This window comes from Sprattus sprattus (assembly GCF_963457725.1).
Source record: "Sprattus sprattus genome assembly, chromosome: 14".
Classification (NCBI taxonomy): Eukaryota; Metazoa; Chordata; class Actinopteri; order Clupeiformes; family Clupeidae; genus Sprattus; species Sprattus sprattus.
Window position 1 is genome coordinate 18,258,871 of NC_137912.1, and position 19,275 is coordinate 18,278,145.

The following is a 19,275-nucleotide window of genomic DNA, read 5'->3' on the forward strand; positions in this document are numbered from 1 at the left end:
AGTGTGTGTGTCTCGGTGGAAGTGTGTGTTTGTTAGCCTCGGTGTAAGTGTGTGTGTGTGTCTCGGTGAAAGTGTGTGTGTGTTAGCCTCGGTGAAAGTGTGTGTTAAAGCCCAGTGAAAGTGCGCTTGGTAATGTTGACGTCACTGTGTTTGTTATTCTCAGTGAAGCTACTTTGATACAATTATTTTGGGATTTTCAAGTGTGTTTGTTAGTCTTGATAATAGTGTGTGGCAGTGTAAGTGTGTTTGATAAATCTAATGGTTGTGTTGACATTATCTGCCTGTTTCCCAGGAGGAGAAGAGGAAGATGAAGGAGGAGATTGAGCGGAGGAGAGCGGAGGCGGCGGAGAAGCGGCAGAAGGCCGAGGAGACGGACGAGGGGGAGGTCAAGAGTCCTTTCAAGTGCATCAGTCCCAGGGGCTCCTCCCTTAAGGTCAGTCACACAGACACCTGTCCATCACCATGGCAACCTGTAGCACACTATCACACAAATGTATATGTTGTCGTCTCTGGTGTATGGTATGTTGTTACAGTGTACATAGAGTTTATCTGCTCACATACAGTGGTATGAATTAACACCCACCTCAAAGACACCTGACAATTAAAGGTCATTGCAACTATCGTAACCATGGCAACCTATAATCACCTGTCAATCAAAGGCCAGAAGCTAGGGTTTCACTATCCCCATAGCAACCTGTACATCAGTTTAGGACTTGCCATCTCTAGTATGGCATGTATTAGATTATGCATGTTTAGAATGCATACAGTTGACATACACACATATATACTGGCATGCATTAACACATGCTCACACAGATTTCATTTTCTTGGCATTGATGGCTTATTGCACAGAGAATTCAAACGTTTAAAACGGACATATACTGTGTATGTTGTCTGTGGGTATGGATGCAAGTATGTGTGTGTTTTGGCAGGTGTATGAGTACATGTGGCAGTATACAGTATATGGGTGTGTGTGTGTGTGTGTGTGTGTGTGTGTGTTTGTTTGTGTATTTGTGTGTCTGTACGCTCACCTGCTATCTACTAATGCCAATGTCTCTTTTCGACTAACACACTGCTGCTGGCTCTGCTCTGCCTCACACTAATGATGGCGCCTCACCCAGCCGTCTCTGCGGCTCTACTTCGTCATCATGTTCACCGTAGGTGGCCCTGTGCTGCATGCTTTGTGCCGCCCCGCAGTGAGAGCGTGCGTGTGGATGCCTGTGGGCTCCAGTCATTTCTTTGGCACAGACGAAGCAGGACAGGTCAAAAGTCAAACCAGAACAAACTGGGTGTGTGTGTGTGTGTGTGTGTTTGTGTGTGTGTGTGTGTGTGTGTGTGTGTATGTGTGTGTGTGTGTGTGCGTGGGAACTGTGAAGTGTCATCCATTGCCCCCTTGCATAGGTATGCCATGTTGTGTTCTGTTTATAAGCTTTTTGCCAAGCGTTTACACTATAACACTACCACACTATTAAGTGATCCCAACTATTACACTATAACACTACCTCACTATTACGTGATCCAAACTATTACATTATAACACTACCATGCTATTAAGTGATTCACACTTTTACACTATTGCACTACCACACTATTAAGCGATTCACACTTTTACACTACCACATTAAAAGTGTTTTCAGTCATGCAGTCAGACAGTTACTCCCTTCGATGTTACGTAATATTATGTATGAAGTACTGCCTCATATGACGAGGATGGCAGAGTCTTTCATTCTGGCTCTTGCACTGACAGCTGGCGCCCAGGCTGAGTGAAGGCCCTGCAGTTCCTCCGTGCCGAGGCAGGGCTGTGGGCTTCGTGTGATTGGGAGAGCGTAAGCTCTAGTATTTGCTGTTCTTTCCATCGAGTTACGCATTTCTGATAATTTTTCGAATCAAATAATGCTCGGCTGTTTGTTTCTCTAACTGCTGTGTGTGCGTGTGTGTGTGTGTATGTGTTGATTCTGCTACCTAAGAACACAGGAAGTCATGGAAGACACACTACTGACCAAGCACTTTGTGTGTATGGCTTTGTGAACTGGACAAAGCTGTCTTTCTGTCTTCTGGCCTAAGTTGTGGGCTTAAACGCAGTTGAGAAGCAAAATGGAGGGTGTGTTTGTAGAACTGCTGTTACTTGGTGATATGTGTGTGTGTGTGTGTGTGTGTTTGTGTGTGTGTGTGTGTTGGGGGGGGTGGTTTGCAGGAAAACGATTAGTTTAATAGGATTACTCAGGCCGCAATGTGAACGAGCCGACCTCAGACGCGCTTGAGAATGGGGAATTTCCTGTCCAGGGTATTTTAGGAACTCCCACCAGAGAGGAGCGAGGAAGTGGATGAGAGAGGGAACAAGGGAGGGACAGATAGAGAGAGAGGGAAAGCAAGAGAGAGGGTAGGGCGGGAGTGAAAGTGTTTGCAAAACAGAGATAGGAACACAGGGAGTTGGGGTTTTCCTGTTTCGTCCACATTCACTGAAGGTCTATGTTCATGGCTACATCAGGATGCATGCTTGTGTGTGTGTCAGAGACAATGCATATCTCTATACATTTGGCACATTTTTGCATCCATCCATCTCTCTCTCTCTTTGTGTGTGTGTGTGTGTGTGTGTGTGTTGTTTAATAGCAGTGTAGGAATGCTTGTCTCCCTGTCTCAGCCTTGCTGTAGTATATCATAAACATAACCACCGCTTTCCCACACTGGAGGCCACACGAGGGGGGGGGGGGGGGGGGCGGGGGCTAGAAGGGGGGTGTTGCTTTTCCTGGACGAGTGACAGTGAGGAGGGTGAGTCTGTGTGTTTTTTTTGGGTGGGGGGGGGGGGGAGTAAGGAGGCAATCCGTCACATTAGGCCTGAGAAAAAGCAGGGTCCAGGCCAAAAGAAGGTGATGTGTGTGTCTGCCAGTGTCTACAAGAGAGTAAAGGGGGATGGGATGGGGCTGGGTTGGGTTGGGTAAAGTGGATTTATGTTATGACTAGGGTCTCCACATCTGTGGCTGTGTGTGTGTGTGTGTGTGTGTGTGTGTGTGTGTGTGTGTGTGTGTGTGTGTGTGTGTGTGTGTGTGTGTGTGTGTGTGTGTGTGTGTGTGTGTGTGTGTGTGTGTGTGTGTGTGTCTGTGTCTGTGTCTGTGTCTGTGTCTGTGTCTGTGTCTGTATCTGTATGTATGCATGTGTGTGTGTGTATGTGCGTGTGTGTCAGTGTTTTTGGACCGGTGTTAAGTACGTCTCCTCCTTGATTCATCCCCACAGATTGGAGAGCGAGCAGAGTTCTTGAACAAGTCTGCACAGAAAAGGTAACATTCTCTCTCTCTCTCTACCTATCTCTCTCATTCTTTCTCTCTCTCTCTTTCTCTGCCTATCTATCTACCTATCTCTCTCATTCTTTCTTTCTCTCTCTCTCTCTCTCTCTGTCTCTCTCTTTCACTGCCTCTCTCTCTACCTATCTCTCTCCTTCTTTCTCTGTCTCTCTCTTTCTCTGCCTCTCTCTCTACCTATCTCTCTCCTTCTTTCTCTATCTCTCTCTGCCTCACTCTCTACCTATCTCTCCCCTTTTTTCTCTCTCTCTAACATCGCTCTCCTTCTCGCTCTCTCTCTCTCCCTCTACCTCTCCCTCTCACCTCTCGTTCACCCTCACATCATGTGAACTATGCTTATTTATCACATGTAACCTAAGAGCCAGCCACTCTTTATCTTATCATAGCCAGCATTGTATTATTTGCTCTCAGAGATTAAAACTGTCCGGTGAAAAGCAGTAACAGTAACAGTGTCATATGAATTATTCGTTAGTCATATTCCCAGGCTACCGGTCCTGTGTTAGCGCTCACAGTGTTGTGTGGATGAGCAGAGAAGCCCACTGGGCAAGTAGAAGCCCACTGCCCTGCTCGAGTGGCCTGATTTGTCTGATTTGTCTGACATGTTGGCTTTGCAGCACTGCGAAAGCGGGTAACACCCCTGTGGTGTCGAAGATTGACAACAGACTGGAGCAGTACACCTCGGCAGTGCAGGTTAGGCAGCTGTGTGTGAATGCGTGTGTGTGTGTGTGTGTGTGTGTGTGTGTGTGAGTGCCAAGAGAGGGAATTTGATTGTCTGTGATATATTTTTTATGTGTGCATGAAAGATACAGTACATCATGCATCTGTTGGTCCAATCAGCTGAAGACCCATCTCTTCACATTACAGTAATGATGTACAAATTGCCTGCGCTGGTTTTCTTTCTGCACAAGCTCCATTCTTCAGTCCAGCATTTAAATCCTCCCTATGCATAAAACGGTTTCTGCAACTGTCAGCCCCATGTATAAAAAATGGTACAAAAACACCTCTACACAATGAGGAGCATCAGCAATGAACAGAGATTTACTATATTCATTTCTCTCCTCTCCTCTCCTCTCCTCTTCTCTCCTGTTCTCTTCTCCTCTCCACTCCTCTCCTCATCTGTTCTCTCCTCTCCTCTCATCTACTCTCCTCTCCTGTTATCTGCTCTCCTCTCCTCTCCTCTCATCTCCTCTCCTCTCCTCTCCTCTCCTCTCCTCTCCTCTCATGTTCTCTCCTCTCCTCTCCTCTCCTCTCCTCTCCTCTCCTCTCCTCTCCTCTCCTCTCCTCTCCTGTCCTGTCCTTTCCTCTCCTCCAGTCTAACAGAGACGCACGCTCCCCCAGGTCTGGGGCCAGTGACCTCCCTGTGGTGACGGACGGCATCCGTAGTATTAAGAGCATGTGGGAGAAAGGCAATGTGTTCGGCTCCAACAGCGGGGCCGGATCCACCAACAAGGTTAGGAGGGCAGCGGACACAGACACAGACACACACACACACATACACACATGCATGCGCAAACATTCTTTCTCTCAAACACACACACACAGACATACCAAAAACACACATACACATGCATTACACACACACACATGTACACACACATGTACAGGCAGAAAAATACATGACTGGATGCACTCACACACACACACACACACACACACACACACACACACACACAAACCCCCACCCATATTTCCACACAAACATACACCCACGGAGCTCTCTGGTTCGTGCCCATATAAGGCCTGTTCTTTGCGGTCCTCTCTCTCTTCCTGGGTACTGACCTCACAGCAAGGCTGGATGAGGGCCGCCGCACAGGGCGTTCATGTGTGTGAGGAGATGAGAGGCAGTGTTGGGGAGTAGTGAACTACATGTCATTTAACTACGAGGTTAACTACATTTTGCAGTAGCTTGCAAGGTAGTAGTTAAATTACATTTTTGGCATTTTTGGATTGTTAACTACTGACACTACAAACTACATTTTGGGCCATAAAAGGGATGATCTTTTTATTTCTATTTTACTTCTTTACTGTAATCGAACGGCCTTTGACCAGCCCGCGCCCTTTTTCTTTCATCCTAGGCGCATTAGTCATGTTCAGAGTAACTGAGGAATCCTGCTTGGTGCTGTACTTCCACCTTTTGCGATATACTTCAATTTCTTTCGCAATTTACTCAATTGAGTGGCATTTTATTGCTGGCAAGTGGCATTTTGTATAATTTTTCTGTTATACATAATTTTTACGAAGTAGTTTGAACTAGCTTTCGCTAACCAAACTGGATTTCTCCCTAGGGTAGGTTTGCTGTAGTTAAACGTCTTCCAGTGTGAAGTCATTGGAAGCTTGCAAAGCTGTGCTTTCAAAGTAGCTTCCCCAACCAACACTGATGAGAGGAGAGGGGAGGAGAAGAGAGAAGAGGAGAAGGGGGGAGAGGAAAGGAAAGGAGAGGGATGAGAGGAGAGAAAAGGAGAGGGAAGAGTTGGAAGAGAAAGGGAAAGGGAAAGTGAGGAGAGGAGATGAGAAGAGTTGGAGAGGAGAAGAGAGGGAAGAGAGGAGAAAAAGGAGAGGGAGAAGAGAGGAAAAGAGAGGAGAAGAGAGAAAATGAGAGGGAAGAGTTGGAAGAGAAAGGGAAAGGTAAAGTGAGGAGAGGAGATGAGAAGAGTTGGAGAGGAGAAGAGAGGGAAGAGAGGAGAAAAAGGAGAGGGAGAAGAGAGGAAAAGAGAGGAGAGTAAGAAGAGAAAATAGGAGAGGAGTGGAGCGGAAAACAGAAGAGATGCCAGGAAATGAGAAAAGGAGAGGGAATGAAAACAGAAAAAAGAGGCAAGTAGAGGGGGGAAGAGTGGAGGAGAGAATAAAGAAGAAAGTAAGAGGATGAGAGAAGGGTAGAGTGGTGGAGAGGAGAGGAGAGGAGAAGGGGAGAGAAGAGTAGATAAGAAAAGAGAGAAGAGGAAGGTGAGGGTGGTGTTGGGTGAGGCCCTCAGAACTGTGTCACTTCCCCTTTCTGTCCTCTCTCTCCCTCCCACACACACACACTTCCTGTTGAAGTAAGGGTGTGTCCGACTCTTCTGATGCTTCACCTCACATGGCCTTTGACATTGTGTGTGTGTGTGTGTGTGTGTGTGTGTGTGTGTGTTCTGTGTGTGTGTGTGTGTGTGTGTGTGTTAACAGGATGCAGCTGGGATAAAGGTGGGCGTGGCCGGCCGCATCAACGACTGGTTGAACAAAACTCCTGAGGCAGGCAAAACTTCTGGAGGAAGGCCAGTGGTAGGTACCATGCACACACGCACACGCACACACACACTAATGTCAACACATAGGTGGTCAATCAACAAAATGGTGCTAAGTGTGCAACCCATGATAAATCGAGTGTGTGTGTGTGTGTGTGTGTGTGTGTGTGTGTGTGTGTGTGTGTGTGTGTGTGTGTGTGTGTGTGTGTGTGTGAGCCTCCACATGAATGATGAATATGACCACGTAGAAGTGACTCCCTTATGTTTTCTCTATGTCCATTTCTGTTTTCCAAGACTGATGCATTACGCCTACTTCTCTGCAGGCTTGTATAAAGGCCACGAAATGAACTCTATTTGAGGATGCTTAAACTCTATCGTTCGATTGGCTCAACAGTGTTTATATGCACAGCCCAGCCCTAGATGATAGATGGCGATGATAGTCTCTCCAGTGAGTGGCTTCTGTGCTGCTCATTAACCTGTTAGCGTTAATGTTTTCCCAGCCAGGCTAGTAAAAGCAACACCCTCCAATTTCCTGTCAAGCGTCTCATTATATGTTCTTCACTGTAAGTTATTTTTTATGTAGATAAACAAGTGAAGATTTATGTTAGTTGGCTTAATAAATGTATACGAATGTATGTTATGTACAGTTGTGTCAGAATTATCGCACTCGCTGTAAATCAAATATGAAAGGCGGGCATTACTCTGATAAGGACCAACATAATTCCCACATCATCAAGTGTTATCTCACCCCGACAGACAGACAGTTACTTCTTCTTGCCTTAAGTTGCTGGAGAACTAGATGAGTGCGTCATTTGTCAGTAAGAAGCAGCTGCACAGCGTTTCATTTCAGCAACTGCTGCTCCCTCTAGTGGTCAAACCAGACAAATATTTTCAAAACGTTGTTACAGTTTTGTACTCATATTCTCAGTTCTTTCTCGGTACCTCTTCCTGTTCTGTTTGTTTCCTCTTAATTAAGGGCAGCCTATTTGTGATTTTTTAAATTTTCCTCATGTCCTCCTATCCTCTAGTTGTCAGTGTTCCCATTACTTTGACATCCGTTTGCACACTTTGTCAAGTTAGACCTTTACTTTTTCACCTCTTTGGTTTCCAGTTACACTGTAATTTCTATTTTCCCTCTAATATCAGATTTTTTTTTCTATCTCCTCTTTACCTTCTGTCCTCTTGACCTCCACTGCCAGATATTCTCTCTCTCTTTTCTTCCTCCTGGTCTGTCTCAGCTTTCCTTTTCCCTGGATTCCGTCCTCCTCTCCTGTCCCTCTTCTCCCCATCTCTTCCTTCTGCCGCCCAGGTATGACCCACTCTGGAGCGTACCCCACCTCAGGTCATGGTAGAAGGGGGGTGTATGGGTACCGTGTTATGTGTCTGTGTGCATGTATGTGTGTGTGTGAAAGAGAAAGATACAATAAAGTTGTGAAAGTACTTACATTTGGTAGAGAAAGTGTGTGTGTGTGTTTGTGTGTGGGTGGGGGGGGGGGGGGGGGGGGGGGGGGGGGGGGGCATGCCTCGTTTGATTAATGATGGCGTGAATGCCTTTCATATGAACAATATCCTACTTATTAAATTACGCTGATTCTCTTCCCATCCCTTGTCCACAGGACCTGAAGCCAGGGGACGTGACTGGCAAACGCAGTTTATGGGAAAACATAGGCTCCTCCCCAGCCAAGGTACCTCCACCATTCAGCTATCCCCTTAAGCTTTCTACTGCTAACCATCTCCCCTACAGGGTCATGCATACCCAGACATAAACTTGGCAACATGTTAGTGCTAACCAACTGCATGTATCCAATCTGTAGAGTTTATATAGATTACTTTCTCCTTAAAACTAAGCCAGTAAATCATGGCATAAACCATCCCTGACTTCACTCATGTCTTCATAAGTGTCTACTTATGTCATGTTACTTACTGTGGTGTGAGAAATAGCTTTAAGAAATAGCTGTCCTCCTCCCCCCACTCCCTTAAAGTTTGTTCTCATCATAATGTTGGTCTGCATTGATGGAGTGTATGTCACAAAAGCTTTGGTAAACTGGAATGCGAATGCTAGCCAAGATGGATGGGGGAATAACATTGGCGGGTTGCCTATCTCTCTCTCTCTCTCTCTCTCTCTTTCTCTATCTCTCTTTCACTCTTTTCTCTGTGTCTGAAGACCTCTCTTAGATAGTTGTCTCCATATCTGGAAAGAGGCCGAAGAGGTAAAGTCATTTTTCACCACGAGACGTCACGGCTGCTCTCTTGTTTCCTTCTTGTTTTTAGTTTTTTTGCCTATCTCTGGATGACCACAATCCTTCACCATGATGTCACTCCCTCAGAGCTTGTAGTTTTATTTCACTTTGCTTTCTGCCTGAGGCTGTCCACTAAAACAAAACACTTAAAGCTCTTAAAAGTCCCCAGTAACTCTTCATTCTGTTTGCGTTACTTTAGTCTTAGCTTTGTTGTTTGTTTGGTTTTATCTTGTTTTATTATAGTTTGAAGGGCAGTTTTGGGTCAGCTTACAAAATGGCCGCTGTGAGTGCTCTTAAACTGCTCTCACCCAAAATTGTTTCAATTGCTGAAACCTGTTAAACAAACAGCAAAACCCCAAACCAAATTTTAAAAACTTGAAATTTCGTTTGTCAATTTCATAAAACACTTTTTGAAGAACATTAAGCACAACAATCAAACGCTTGTGTGCCTTCTTAAAGCATTGCCCTTCGAATTGTAAGACATACAATACCAGTTCCAAAAGAGGATATAGACTGTGATGTTGTTGTGTTGCTGTTACTAGACTGAAATACAGCGCTCTCCAGAATGATTAGCTCCTTTGCTAAAGATGATTGAAAAGACTTTAAAAAAAATGCTCTTGGTCAGTTATTACGTAATGTACCATTGGAGTAATATTGGAGACCTCAGGTGCCCTTCACCAGCTGCTTTACTGGTTCCCTTCTGCCCTGTTTGCCCTGGTTCCTGGGCACCGGTGCACCCATACGTGGGTAAGGGGTTACGGGCAGAGCCCGAGACTGTGGTGTGCCACAGATCGAAGTTCCATGCCAGGTGGGCAGCCCCTCAGCCATGCTGACGCACACGGGCTCATGGCTGGGCAAGGCCAGGCGGTCTGTGGTGTGTTAACGACAGGGAGAGGGGGGAAAGGGAGAGAAATAGAGATTGTGTAATTATCTGTGCTATATTGGTATAGTATCACTCTGACTTTGCATTTGGCAAGTAAACTAACCCTAGGTAATAAAGCAACGTTGTATTGGGAGAGAGAGATGGAGAGAGAGTTGCCTGTTTGGGACGTCGGAGGGGGTTTGGGTGGGCGAGTGGGTCGGTGCTGTGGGTTAAATGACCCAAAGGATTTCAAAGACTAGGCAGATTCATTCACCCCACAGCTGACTCCCCCTGGGCGCACACGCTGACATACCAACAGACCAAACCAGTGATGGTGCCTGCTCTTTAGACTGACCATGAAGTGATTAACCTTTAGATGGCAAAGAACATTTAGGAATGGTATTTTTTCACAATTCACACACACAACCACGCATACACACACACTCACACACTTGCAACCACATACGTTAAGCCACCTTGAGACAAGTAGCATACCACAAAACACCCATGCATGCAGTCATACATATATACTTACTATCTGGTTCAACGTATCCACAGGTGAACCTACACGCCTGCAATAGAATGATGCAATATAAGCATACATCTTAAACCCCACACATTTTTAGGGTGGGGGGGGGGTCATCCTTTCCTAGATAGCCACCATCACTTTCATGACCTCACCTTCAGTGCACACAGCTCACAGTGCATGGCTTTTGTCAGGAGAGATAAAATGTTTCATGTGGATGGTATGCTAACTGTCACTATCTTAATTCTGTCTTCTTGTCTCTCTCTCTCCCTGTCTCTGTCTCTCTGTCTCTCTCTCTCTCTCTCTCTCTCTCTCGCTCTCTTTCTCTCTCTCTCTCTCGGGACCATACCCAACCCAGGTGACAGGCAGAGAGAGTAAATCAGTTGCTAATGGTAAGTTGACTTTTCCCATTCCATTTTATTGATTTATCGATGTTGGTGTGAGTGTGAGTGTGTGTGTGTGTGTGTGTGTGTGTGTGTGTGTGTGTGTGTGTGTGTGTGTGTGTGTGTGTGTTTGTGTGTGTATTTTTTACTTACATAAGGCTGTTTTTGGCAAGGTGTGTGTGACTGTGAATGTGTTGATAGGTTTTGGGAGAGTAAGGTATGATAAACAGAATCACCCCCTGTAAAAGGACAGGAATCAAAAATGTGTGCGTGTGTGTCAGCAGCACTGGGACATCGGGATATTTTATGGTGGCTCTCTCTGCCCTCCACACTCACCTCAGGGCCTGCTGCGCTAAACAAATCATTGCTGTCACCAGCACACGTGAACACACACACACTCTCTCCCACACACACATACATACACACACATACACACTCACCCACATATATGCACAAACACACATACCGACACATACCCACATGCACACACACACTCTATCACTCATACCTATACACACACTCACTGTCTCCTCCTGGCTCCAGTTTGCATTGTGTTCTATTTCCAATGACATCCCCCTCTCCCCCAGGAAGAGTTAGGACAGGTTGGCCTTCACAGAGGTTAACGACACCCCCTCAAACCAACACTGACACGAACACATGCTCACCTCTCTCATTCAAACTCTATAACCTCACTATCTCTCTCTCTCCAGGTTTGTCTCAATCTTTTCCGGTTCATTTTTCTTTGTCTCTCCATGTCCACATGTTTCTTTCCATCTTTCCATCTTTTCTAAGTTGCTTCTCGTGGCCTGTCTGTCTCTCTCTATCACCCTTTCTCTCTGCCTTGGTTTCTGTCTCTCCCCCTCTTTTTCTCTTTCTCTCACACACGCGCTCACAAACACACTCACTTGAATAACTATTTCCTTTTTCTTCCTTTTTCTCACTTTTCCGCTCACAATCTGTCTCTGCGAGCACACACACACAAACACACACTCCCAGCCCTGACCTGAATTCTCTGGCTGGCTGTGCTCTGCTGGCTGTCTTGTCTGGATAGATAGATGATGCATGTGGATCCGCAGCACAGCAGCTGCTTTGTCACATTACCAGCACAGGCCTGCCCAGATTAGCACACCAGCTACAGCAAATGAAAATGAATCCCCACTACCAGCCCACCCCAGCTGGCCTTGAAGGAGCCCTGGCCACTGACTCAAGACCAGTCTGACCAGGTCCTTAGCATCTAGCCTGTCAGTAGATTTGGTACATTTGGTTTAGAGAGGAGTTTAGAGTGTCTGCCTGAGGGGATGGGGAGGTGGTACATAAAAATAGGTTGATAAAAGCTTGCGCTCACAAACAGACACAATTGCACACACACACATACATACAGTACACACCTTCACATATACTCACCTCCTGAAATGAACTGCTTTATTGAGCAAAGGGCATGCCATGCACCATGGAAACCATACATCATTTAAAAGGGTGCAGAGAGAGCATGCAACATCTGACACCACAGACTCACATCAATGCTCATACACACACACTCACAAACACTCACACACGCAAATTACATCAATACGTATATATAAACACATAGGCTACAGACACACGCATATACACATACGCGTACAAACACACCACACACACACACACACACACACACACACACACATACACACACACACACACACACACACACACACACACACACACACAGGCAAATATGCAAGTGGTCTGAAAAGCGACACCAGCTACCTGCTTAACAGTTTTTAGCATAAGCCCTGTTCAGATCAGCTAGCATTAGCACCTAATCAAGGCCAGACAGCAAGGGGGGGGGGGGGGGGGGGCTTTTCCTCTCTGCTCTTCGTGTTCACTAGCCAAGCACCATTCAGCTCCTTTTTCCAGTGTTTTTCCAGAACCTTCCACTGCATCTATATCCCAGGCTGTGCCGTAGCGATTTTAAAATAGATGACCTCAGATTCTGACATTCCAAATTTGTCAACCCTGTCCCTCACGGTGTTGTCTTCTCTTCTTTTTGTCTTCCTGCAGGAATGGGACACTAGTGATACAAAGGAGCAACCAAGAAACTGCACGTCCATTTTTTTATTCAATGCATTTTTGTTTTTCCATACCAAAAAAAAAAGGAGAAGAGAAGAGATGGAGAGAAGTCTTTCTTAAAGTGGCCTAAGGGTATTGAATAGACAGGAAAGAGAGAAGGAGAGTATGTATAGTAGCACTGTAGAAACAGACCACCACAATGTGCGGTCATATTTACAGTGTAGTACCCCCTTTGCACAGGTTTACTTTACGGAAACTATGCTGTGAAATTTGGACACTTTGGAATTATGATTTGATATATATATATATTTTATATGAAACTTCCAACGAAAAAAAAAAGTCATGTCAAAAGGTAAAATGATCGTACGTTTCGTACGTACATACATACATACGTACGTGCGTGAAGACAATCACAATATTATCAACAAAAAAATAATAATAATGATTAAGGTTTTATTTAGCACATGCATTAAATAGGCCAGACTGTCTTCTGGCCTCAGCTCTCTGGTTCACTCTCTTTTTTATTTAATTTATAATTAAAGCAAAGCTTCACATATTGATATGTTATTCATGATCACCTGTCCAGGATAGCAGTATGAGCACCCATAGCGTAGCACATTGTACCTTTCTTTATCGTCTAATCAACACTTGTAATAGTGAACACAGCGGTCTGAATAGCATATAGCACATACTGTGTGTTTTTATTTTGTCATGAACTATTATCTTCTTGTATCACAGCTTCTTGTGTTGTATGCAAGCCGCAACGCTTGTTGTCGTAAAAAAGGACAGTCAGACAGACATCAAAGCAGTTTTTTTTTTTTTTTTTACAGATAATCGTTTTTCGGAGCAGTGGTATTATTGTAACCACTAATCACTATGCTCATTTCTCTGACGTGTATTTTTGAATTGTTTTTATTTTTTTTTATTATTATTTTATTTTTACGTGTGTGTCTGGCTTCCACTTCTGTTTAACCACCACAGCTCTTTTCCAAAACCGGACACTCAGCTGGTAGTGGCCAATCACACGGCTGAGTAGAGATGAGAGAGTGGCCACACAATACAGGCCACGGGGCCACTTCAAACCAAAGGCAATTTTTTTTACACCCAAAAGGGGATTGTGGGTAAAGACAGGTCAGATCACAATAGATGTCAGGGGTCGCTATAGAGGTCCGCAATATGGACAGCATGGCAGGGACGGGTGCACTTCTCACTGCACAGAAAGCCCAGCCTATAAACCCAACTGAACCCTAAATCAATTCACTTTGGGAAGGCACTGTGAGTCAGAGGCATGATAAAGAGCTCTCCTGTACTTGAGACTGACTGAATGCTTATTTCAGTGTGGCAGCTTTGCCCCCTACGCTGCAGACCCGTCCAGTCCACCAGTATGCATTTCCCTCGCCAGGGCCACAGGCATGTAGTGTGCAGGGGAATGGTCTTAAGAAATCAGTGCTACGAGGTCCTGCTGTTCATAAAGACAATCATCTTGTTGTATTCTTGGTCTGGGAGGTGTGACAGATGTCACCCAAGACAGTGGCTTAAATAAGTGGTCTTTAGTCTTTCATCGGAAGAAATAAAAGAAGGGAATATGTTGACCACAACCTGGACTGTAGAGAGGGAGATTGAAATCAATTGAACTGGCCACTAAAAGTTGAAAAACGCTGTTAGCTTTAGTGGCTAGCAGGGGTCAGGTAGAATTCCCCCGGTTTTCTCTTACACAGAGTATCCTGGAGCAACTTGGATCAAAATGAACGTTATTCATTAAATGCTTTCTGATTTGTTTTTGCTTTATTTAAAATATGAAAACAAGAAATGTGATAATGGATAGGCATTTAAAGCATAGGCATTTTAAGTTCACTTTTTGTTTCACACTTTTATGAGGACAGAGACTAGGCTCCAAGCCGTTGTCATGGACCAGTGTTTGTTGTTATTCTTTGGCTTTTTTGTAACTGATACATCAACGGTATCGTTAGAGGACTTGTCTGCTAATGTGTAATATCTACTTTTACAATTATGAGTTTTAAAGGTTCAGTAATAGACTACCGTGTGTTGCATTTCAGGTTGGTTCAATCATTTTGCATGACTCTTAATTGAAGGGTGTCTGCGTCTTTTCACAAGCAAATTATATTTATGTATTAAATGTGTTTTTTTTAATGAATTTTGATACAATATTTAGACAACCATTCAGGAAAATGACTACATTCCCTCACTATTTTCACTTTCTTTTCATGTTATTTTCTTTCATTGTGTCTGTGTTCACTCATTACGTAGAGATAACACTATAAAGGTGACACCATCAGTAGACCAAGTCATCATCATGTTTATCATAGCCATTAGCTTCAAACAGAATGAATGTTTAACTGTTGTACCATTGACCAACTGCAATAAAGAGATACATGAGAAAAAAAATCTTGGCCTTGAGACCATCTTGATTGACTAATTTTGATTTATTTCATTTTTTCCAGTGTGTCTGTTACTGTGTAATCGTGTGCATTTACATGAGAATTAGGTTTAGGATCAGGGTAAGAAATGTATAATGATGTGCATTTATATGAGAAGTAGCATTATTTATTACTTACATACGTACATTAGCTAGTATGTACAGTTTATTTCACAGTTACTGAGGTAAACTGACACAGGTCTATCTCTGTAGGGATCCTTTCCGACACTTCAGTATGGAAAACATTACGAGCCTGTCTGTCATAAACAAACGGTTTACTTTGACCTGAATGCAGGGGCCATAGAGTTACATTGTGTAGCCTTTTTTGTGGTTGCTGGTCAAGTATTCTAACTCTAATTCTTAATACTGGACCGATTTTGTCCCTGGTAAATATTTGGACCCCCCAAAAATTGGGCCCCGGTTAATACATAACAGAGTTCTCATTTACTATGCAAGGGGACTAGGAGTGAGGTATGAATTCTGTATGGAAATGGAACTGCTTCTTTCGATCCCTAACAATAGACCTAACAGCAGCAACCAATCAGAGCACACGAATGGGAGATGACATGACATCCCCCCCAAGGTTGTATTATGTGAGACTAACAGTGGATTTACAAGCTGTGTGTTCCCTGGACCTGGCCGTATAGCCCTCTCTCCCTGTCTTTCTTTCTTCTCCGTTCTCTCCTGGTGGGGCTCACAGGTAAGTGTGAAACACCGGCGTGGTTCAGGGACCCCTGGGGGCCACCTGAGAATGCATGCTTCTGGGGAGAGCCCTCTTCATCTTGTTCACTTACCTAAGTAAAGAAGCATGTGTAGGTCTAATGGAGAACTAGATAGGGAGGTGTGAAGTAGGGGCTAGTACGGGGGAACTTTAGGGGCAATTAGGTTTGGCTGTGCCAGTCGTTTCTCAGATGGCATCAGTTGGTTGGCCTGTCAGATGCCCTGGGGCTCCGAAGGGAACTGTAGTTTACGTGCTTTGGGGGTTTGCACTTAATGAGACTTAATGCCGAAAACCGTCAGCCAGCCTCACATTCCTGTCTGCACCAGACAAGGTGTTATTCCTCCGTTTCTGCCAGTGTGAGGCATGACTGACGCTTATTAAAGCGTATTAGCTAACGCTGACAGCCCTGGAAAGCAATCAGGCCATGGGGCCGACGGGAGGATTTAGAGCAAAGCGTCCTGGGTAATTCACCCTTCTAACACCTGCGCTGGCCTCTTGCGTGTCTCACTACGCACGTGCACGTGAGGGCAGGTTTATACGATTGATCATAATATTTTACGGCCTGTTGTGTATCTGTCCGTTTTTATTTAAAACTCAACAGCTCTTACTGTATTTGCTTGCCTTTGCTGTGTGCCACTGGCCAGAAATGTTTACAAGGTGATTACGAAACAGATAAATGTCCTGCAGGCAAGTATGTCAATCAACAAAGAGAGAAATGTTACCATTCTTCCTGCCCCATTGGCCTTTTTTCTTATTATCTTATTATGTCTTCATATTGTTATACTATCATATCATTATCTAAATACAATGCAAGAATTAAACAGTAATGGCCAGCGCCTAAAAGTCACCTGCAGGTCATTTAATGGCTGAATTGAAGAAGAGACTTGTTAATACCCATAGAGTCAACACAGAAGAACCTAGAAAGATGATGGATGAGGTGGCCGACCCAAGAATGCGGTTATATATAGAGCGTGTGTGTGTGTGTGTATGTGTGTGTGTGTGTGTGTGGCGATGTGGTTTGTGATTTACGGTGTTAAAGCGAGCAGAGGCCTTGGATGTTGGAGGAGAGCAGCCAAGTCCTTTGTCTACCCGGGCAGCTCACACCTGTTTAAAGCCGTCCTTTGTTGTACTTAAAAATAACCCCCTGTCCATACATCACCTGCTGGGCCTATTTTATTACCCCCCTGATTTATACCCAGTAGGAAAAGATGCCAAGAGATTTTTGCCAAGACAATATTTAGACTGCCCCACCCCTCACCCCATTGCCTTGTACAGTATAATTCAATAACTTAGTTTCTCTACTAATGAATACATTATTAGACCTAGTAGTAGTACAAGTAGTAGTCATAGTTATATTAATATGAATAAATGCCAAAGAATAATAATAACTTTTATTATTATTATTATAATTACAAGAAGAAGAATGGTTATAAACGTGTAAAATACAGCAAACACAATGGCTGTGAACTACTTCTTTTAGTGAACACAGTTACAGTGTAAAAACCCAGTTATGTGACTTCAGCAGAGGAGACGGTGGGTAGGTTTTTTTTCCGTCTCTGAGAGACGGCCGTGCCAGAGACAGAAGGCCTGGCCAAGAGGAAATGACTGAGGATTAAATTCAGAGTTGTTTAAGGCTGACGGTCCCACGACGGCAGCCCAGCAGCCACGCAAGGAATCACAGGTCTGCTACAAGCCAAGCCGCCTAGTGGGAAACGTATTCACACCAGGCCAAAGCCCTGCAACACAGGCTCAGTGCTGGACGTGCTTGTTTTAAGGGTGTGCTTAACGTACAGTAACATTGCCAGTCAGCTAGATGGCTAGGCTAGTTGACTAGGGCAGTGGTCAAATAGTCAAAACAAATTGCATTCTATTATTTTTTCTTGACCTGGATGGAAAACGTCATGAGGTCAAGGGAAGATGTAAAGGAGAATTCATAAGGACTTCATAAGAATCTCAGAGAGAGAATCCGTCTGCACTTACAGATGCGTAATGATGCGACAGTGGATGTTATTGATGGGGGTCCTTAAATGGTGCTGCTGCAAAGAATTGTGGGATGACATTATCTCCTTTTCTTTTGTAAAGGATAGTCCCGTCTACCCTAAGCTAAATGAGATAAGAAAGGAAACTATGAAGCACCATTCTTTAGCGGATTCGACCAGCTCTTATCATGGCTGCCACTTAGATACTTCTGGCTCATTTCACTCTGTTAGGAAACTATTTGAGCAAAACATACTTTTCTACTACAGCCTGTGATAGACTGCTTGTTGAGTAGGCCTAGACATACTTGGGTATACTAAGTGACTAGATCGGTGAGAGGTGCCCTTTAAGGTTTGTGAAAGTGTCATTTAGCAACACAGAAAAAAAAAACTATTAAATGAGGTGTGAATGCTATGTTAACAGTTGCTCTCTTTTTTTCTTCTCTCTCTTTTGTTGTTGTTGTATTGATAACCAGATACTGCCTAGACATGTCTGACACAGAGGAAGTGGTGGAAGAGGAGGTGCAGTAAGTATGGCAGCTTACCCATAACCCTCCTCTCTGAACTTTGACCCATCTCTTCATGTACCACAATGCCAGGCATCACTGGAATGCACTTACATCACTTATTTCACTGTGTCATCTCACTGTTTGTCTGAATGTTCTGTTCTCTCCTCTTTGTTGTCTGTTGTCCAGGGAAGAAGAAGGTAAGACTAAGGATGGCTCTCTGACTAAGTTAATCAGACTCAGCACCATGAAGGTTATGACTGAGTATGATTACATAGTTAACCTTCCATATCCACTTGAGCATTTTAACTTGAAAATGTAAAATTAATTTCTAAATATGTTTCAGACCATGATAAAATTGCGGATCTTGGGCAACAACACTCACTATTTACATTTGCTATGCAAGAAGACCCTGTCGAGCAGGCCTACAGATTATTGCCTTAAACAACATGGGGTCCTTAGTCCTGTCTGACATTTTTTTTTTCAGTTTGTAGCCTCATCAGAGTTACAACAACAATGCAACATCATCTTTATGTTCAGAGGAATAACCAAACTACTCAGAGGATGGTTTGCTCATATAGTTTCTGGTAGTACATGGAAAACCATGTAATGGTTATTAATGCCAGATCATACTTTGGTAATGTTAAACTTATGATGCTGCCTGGAACTTTCCAGTCGAAAGGTCTCTGAAGTACGGCAATTTCACGGTACACAAACACAAACCAGTGGCTCACTCAATGTTCTGACAAAGGTATAGAGGTTTTTTACTGTAAGTTGAAGTCTCTCTTATATAATGTGATCTCTCAAAAATGGATGAAGTTGTCATGCTGCAACTTTATAACAACAAGAACATTTCTGGATGACTGAAAATGTGTTTATAAGGGTGCAATCAACATGTATCAACATTAAACAGCACAAAGTGAACTGCTTTTGTGCTTGATGTTGTTGTGAAGTCTTGACTTATGTACTTACTCATGTATCAACCAATCAATAAACCAACCAACCAATAAGATAATCAATCAATTCACTAATCATTCTTATGTTCTCATGATAGCACC

The 19,275-nt window shown here is 44.0% G+C and overlaps 1 protein-coding gene and 1 long non-coding RNA gene across 8 annotated transcripts in view; both read left to right on the plus strand.

Annotated features, from left to right (window-relative positions):
- The window catches only part of cald1a (caldesmon 1a), a 56,317-nt gene extending 41,372 nt beyond the window's left edge, over window positions 1-14,945 (plus strand). For 6 of the 7 annotated variants that reach the window (XM_080850922.1, XM_080850924.1, XM_080850921.1 and 3 more), the window contains 8 exons: window positions 293-433; window positions 3,232-3,275; window positions 3,911-3,986; window positions 4,609-4,746; window positions 6,456-6,551; window positions 8,131-8,199; window positions 10,501-10,534; window positions 12,569-14,945. In XM_080850922.1, coding sequence (XP_080707048.1) covers window positions 293-433; window positions 3,232-3,275; window positions 3,911-3,986; window positions 4,609-4,746; window positions 6,456-6,551; window positions 8,131-8,199; window positions 10,501-10,534; window positions 12,569-12,582 — 612 coding nt within the window. In that variant the 3' untranslated portion in view covers window positions 12,583-14,945. Of the gene's footprint in view, window positions 1-292; window positions 434-3,231; window positions 3,276-3,910; window positions 3,987-4,608; window positions 4,747-6,455; window positions 6,552-8,130; window positions 8,200-8,678; window positions 8,725-10,500; window positions 10,535-12,568 lie in introns of all 7 variants that reach the window. The other variant, XR_013968884.1, reaches the window with a different exon arrangement.
- Window positions 14,946-15,618: 673 nt separating this feature from the next.
- LOC308375319 lies at window positions 15,619-19,275 on the plus strand. The gene is made up of 3 exons (XR_013968890.1): window positions 15,619-15,714; window positions 18,188-18,238; window positions 18,407-19,275. It is a non-coding gene; the product is annotated as an uncharacterized lncRNA (long non-coding RNA).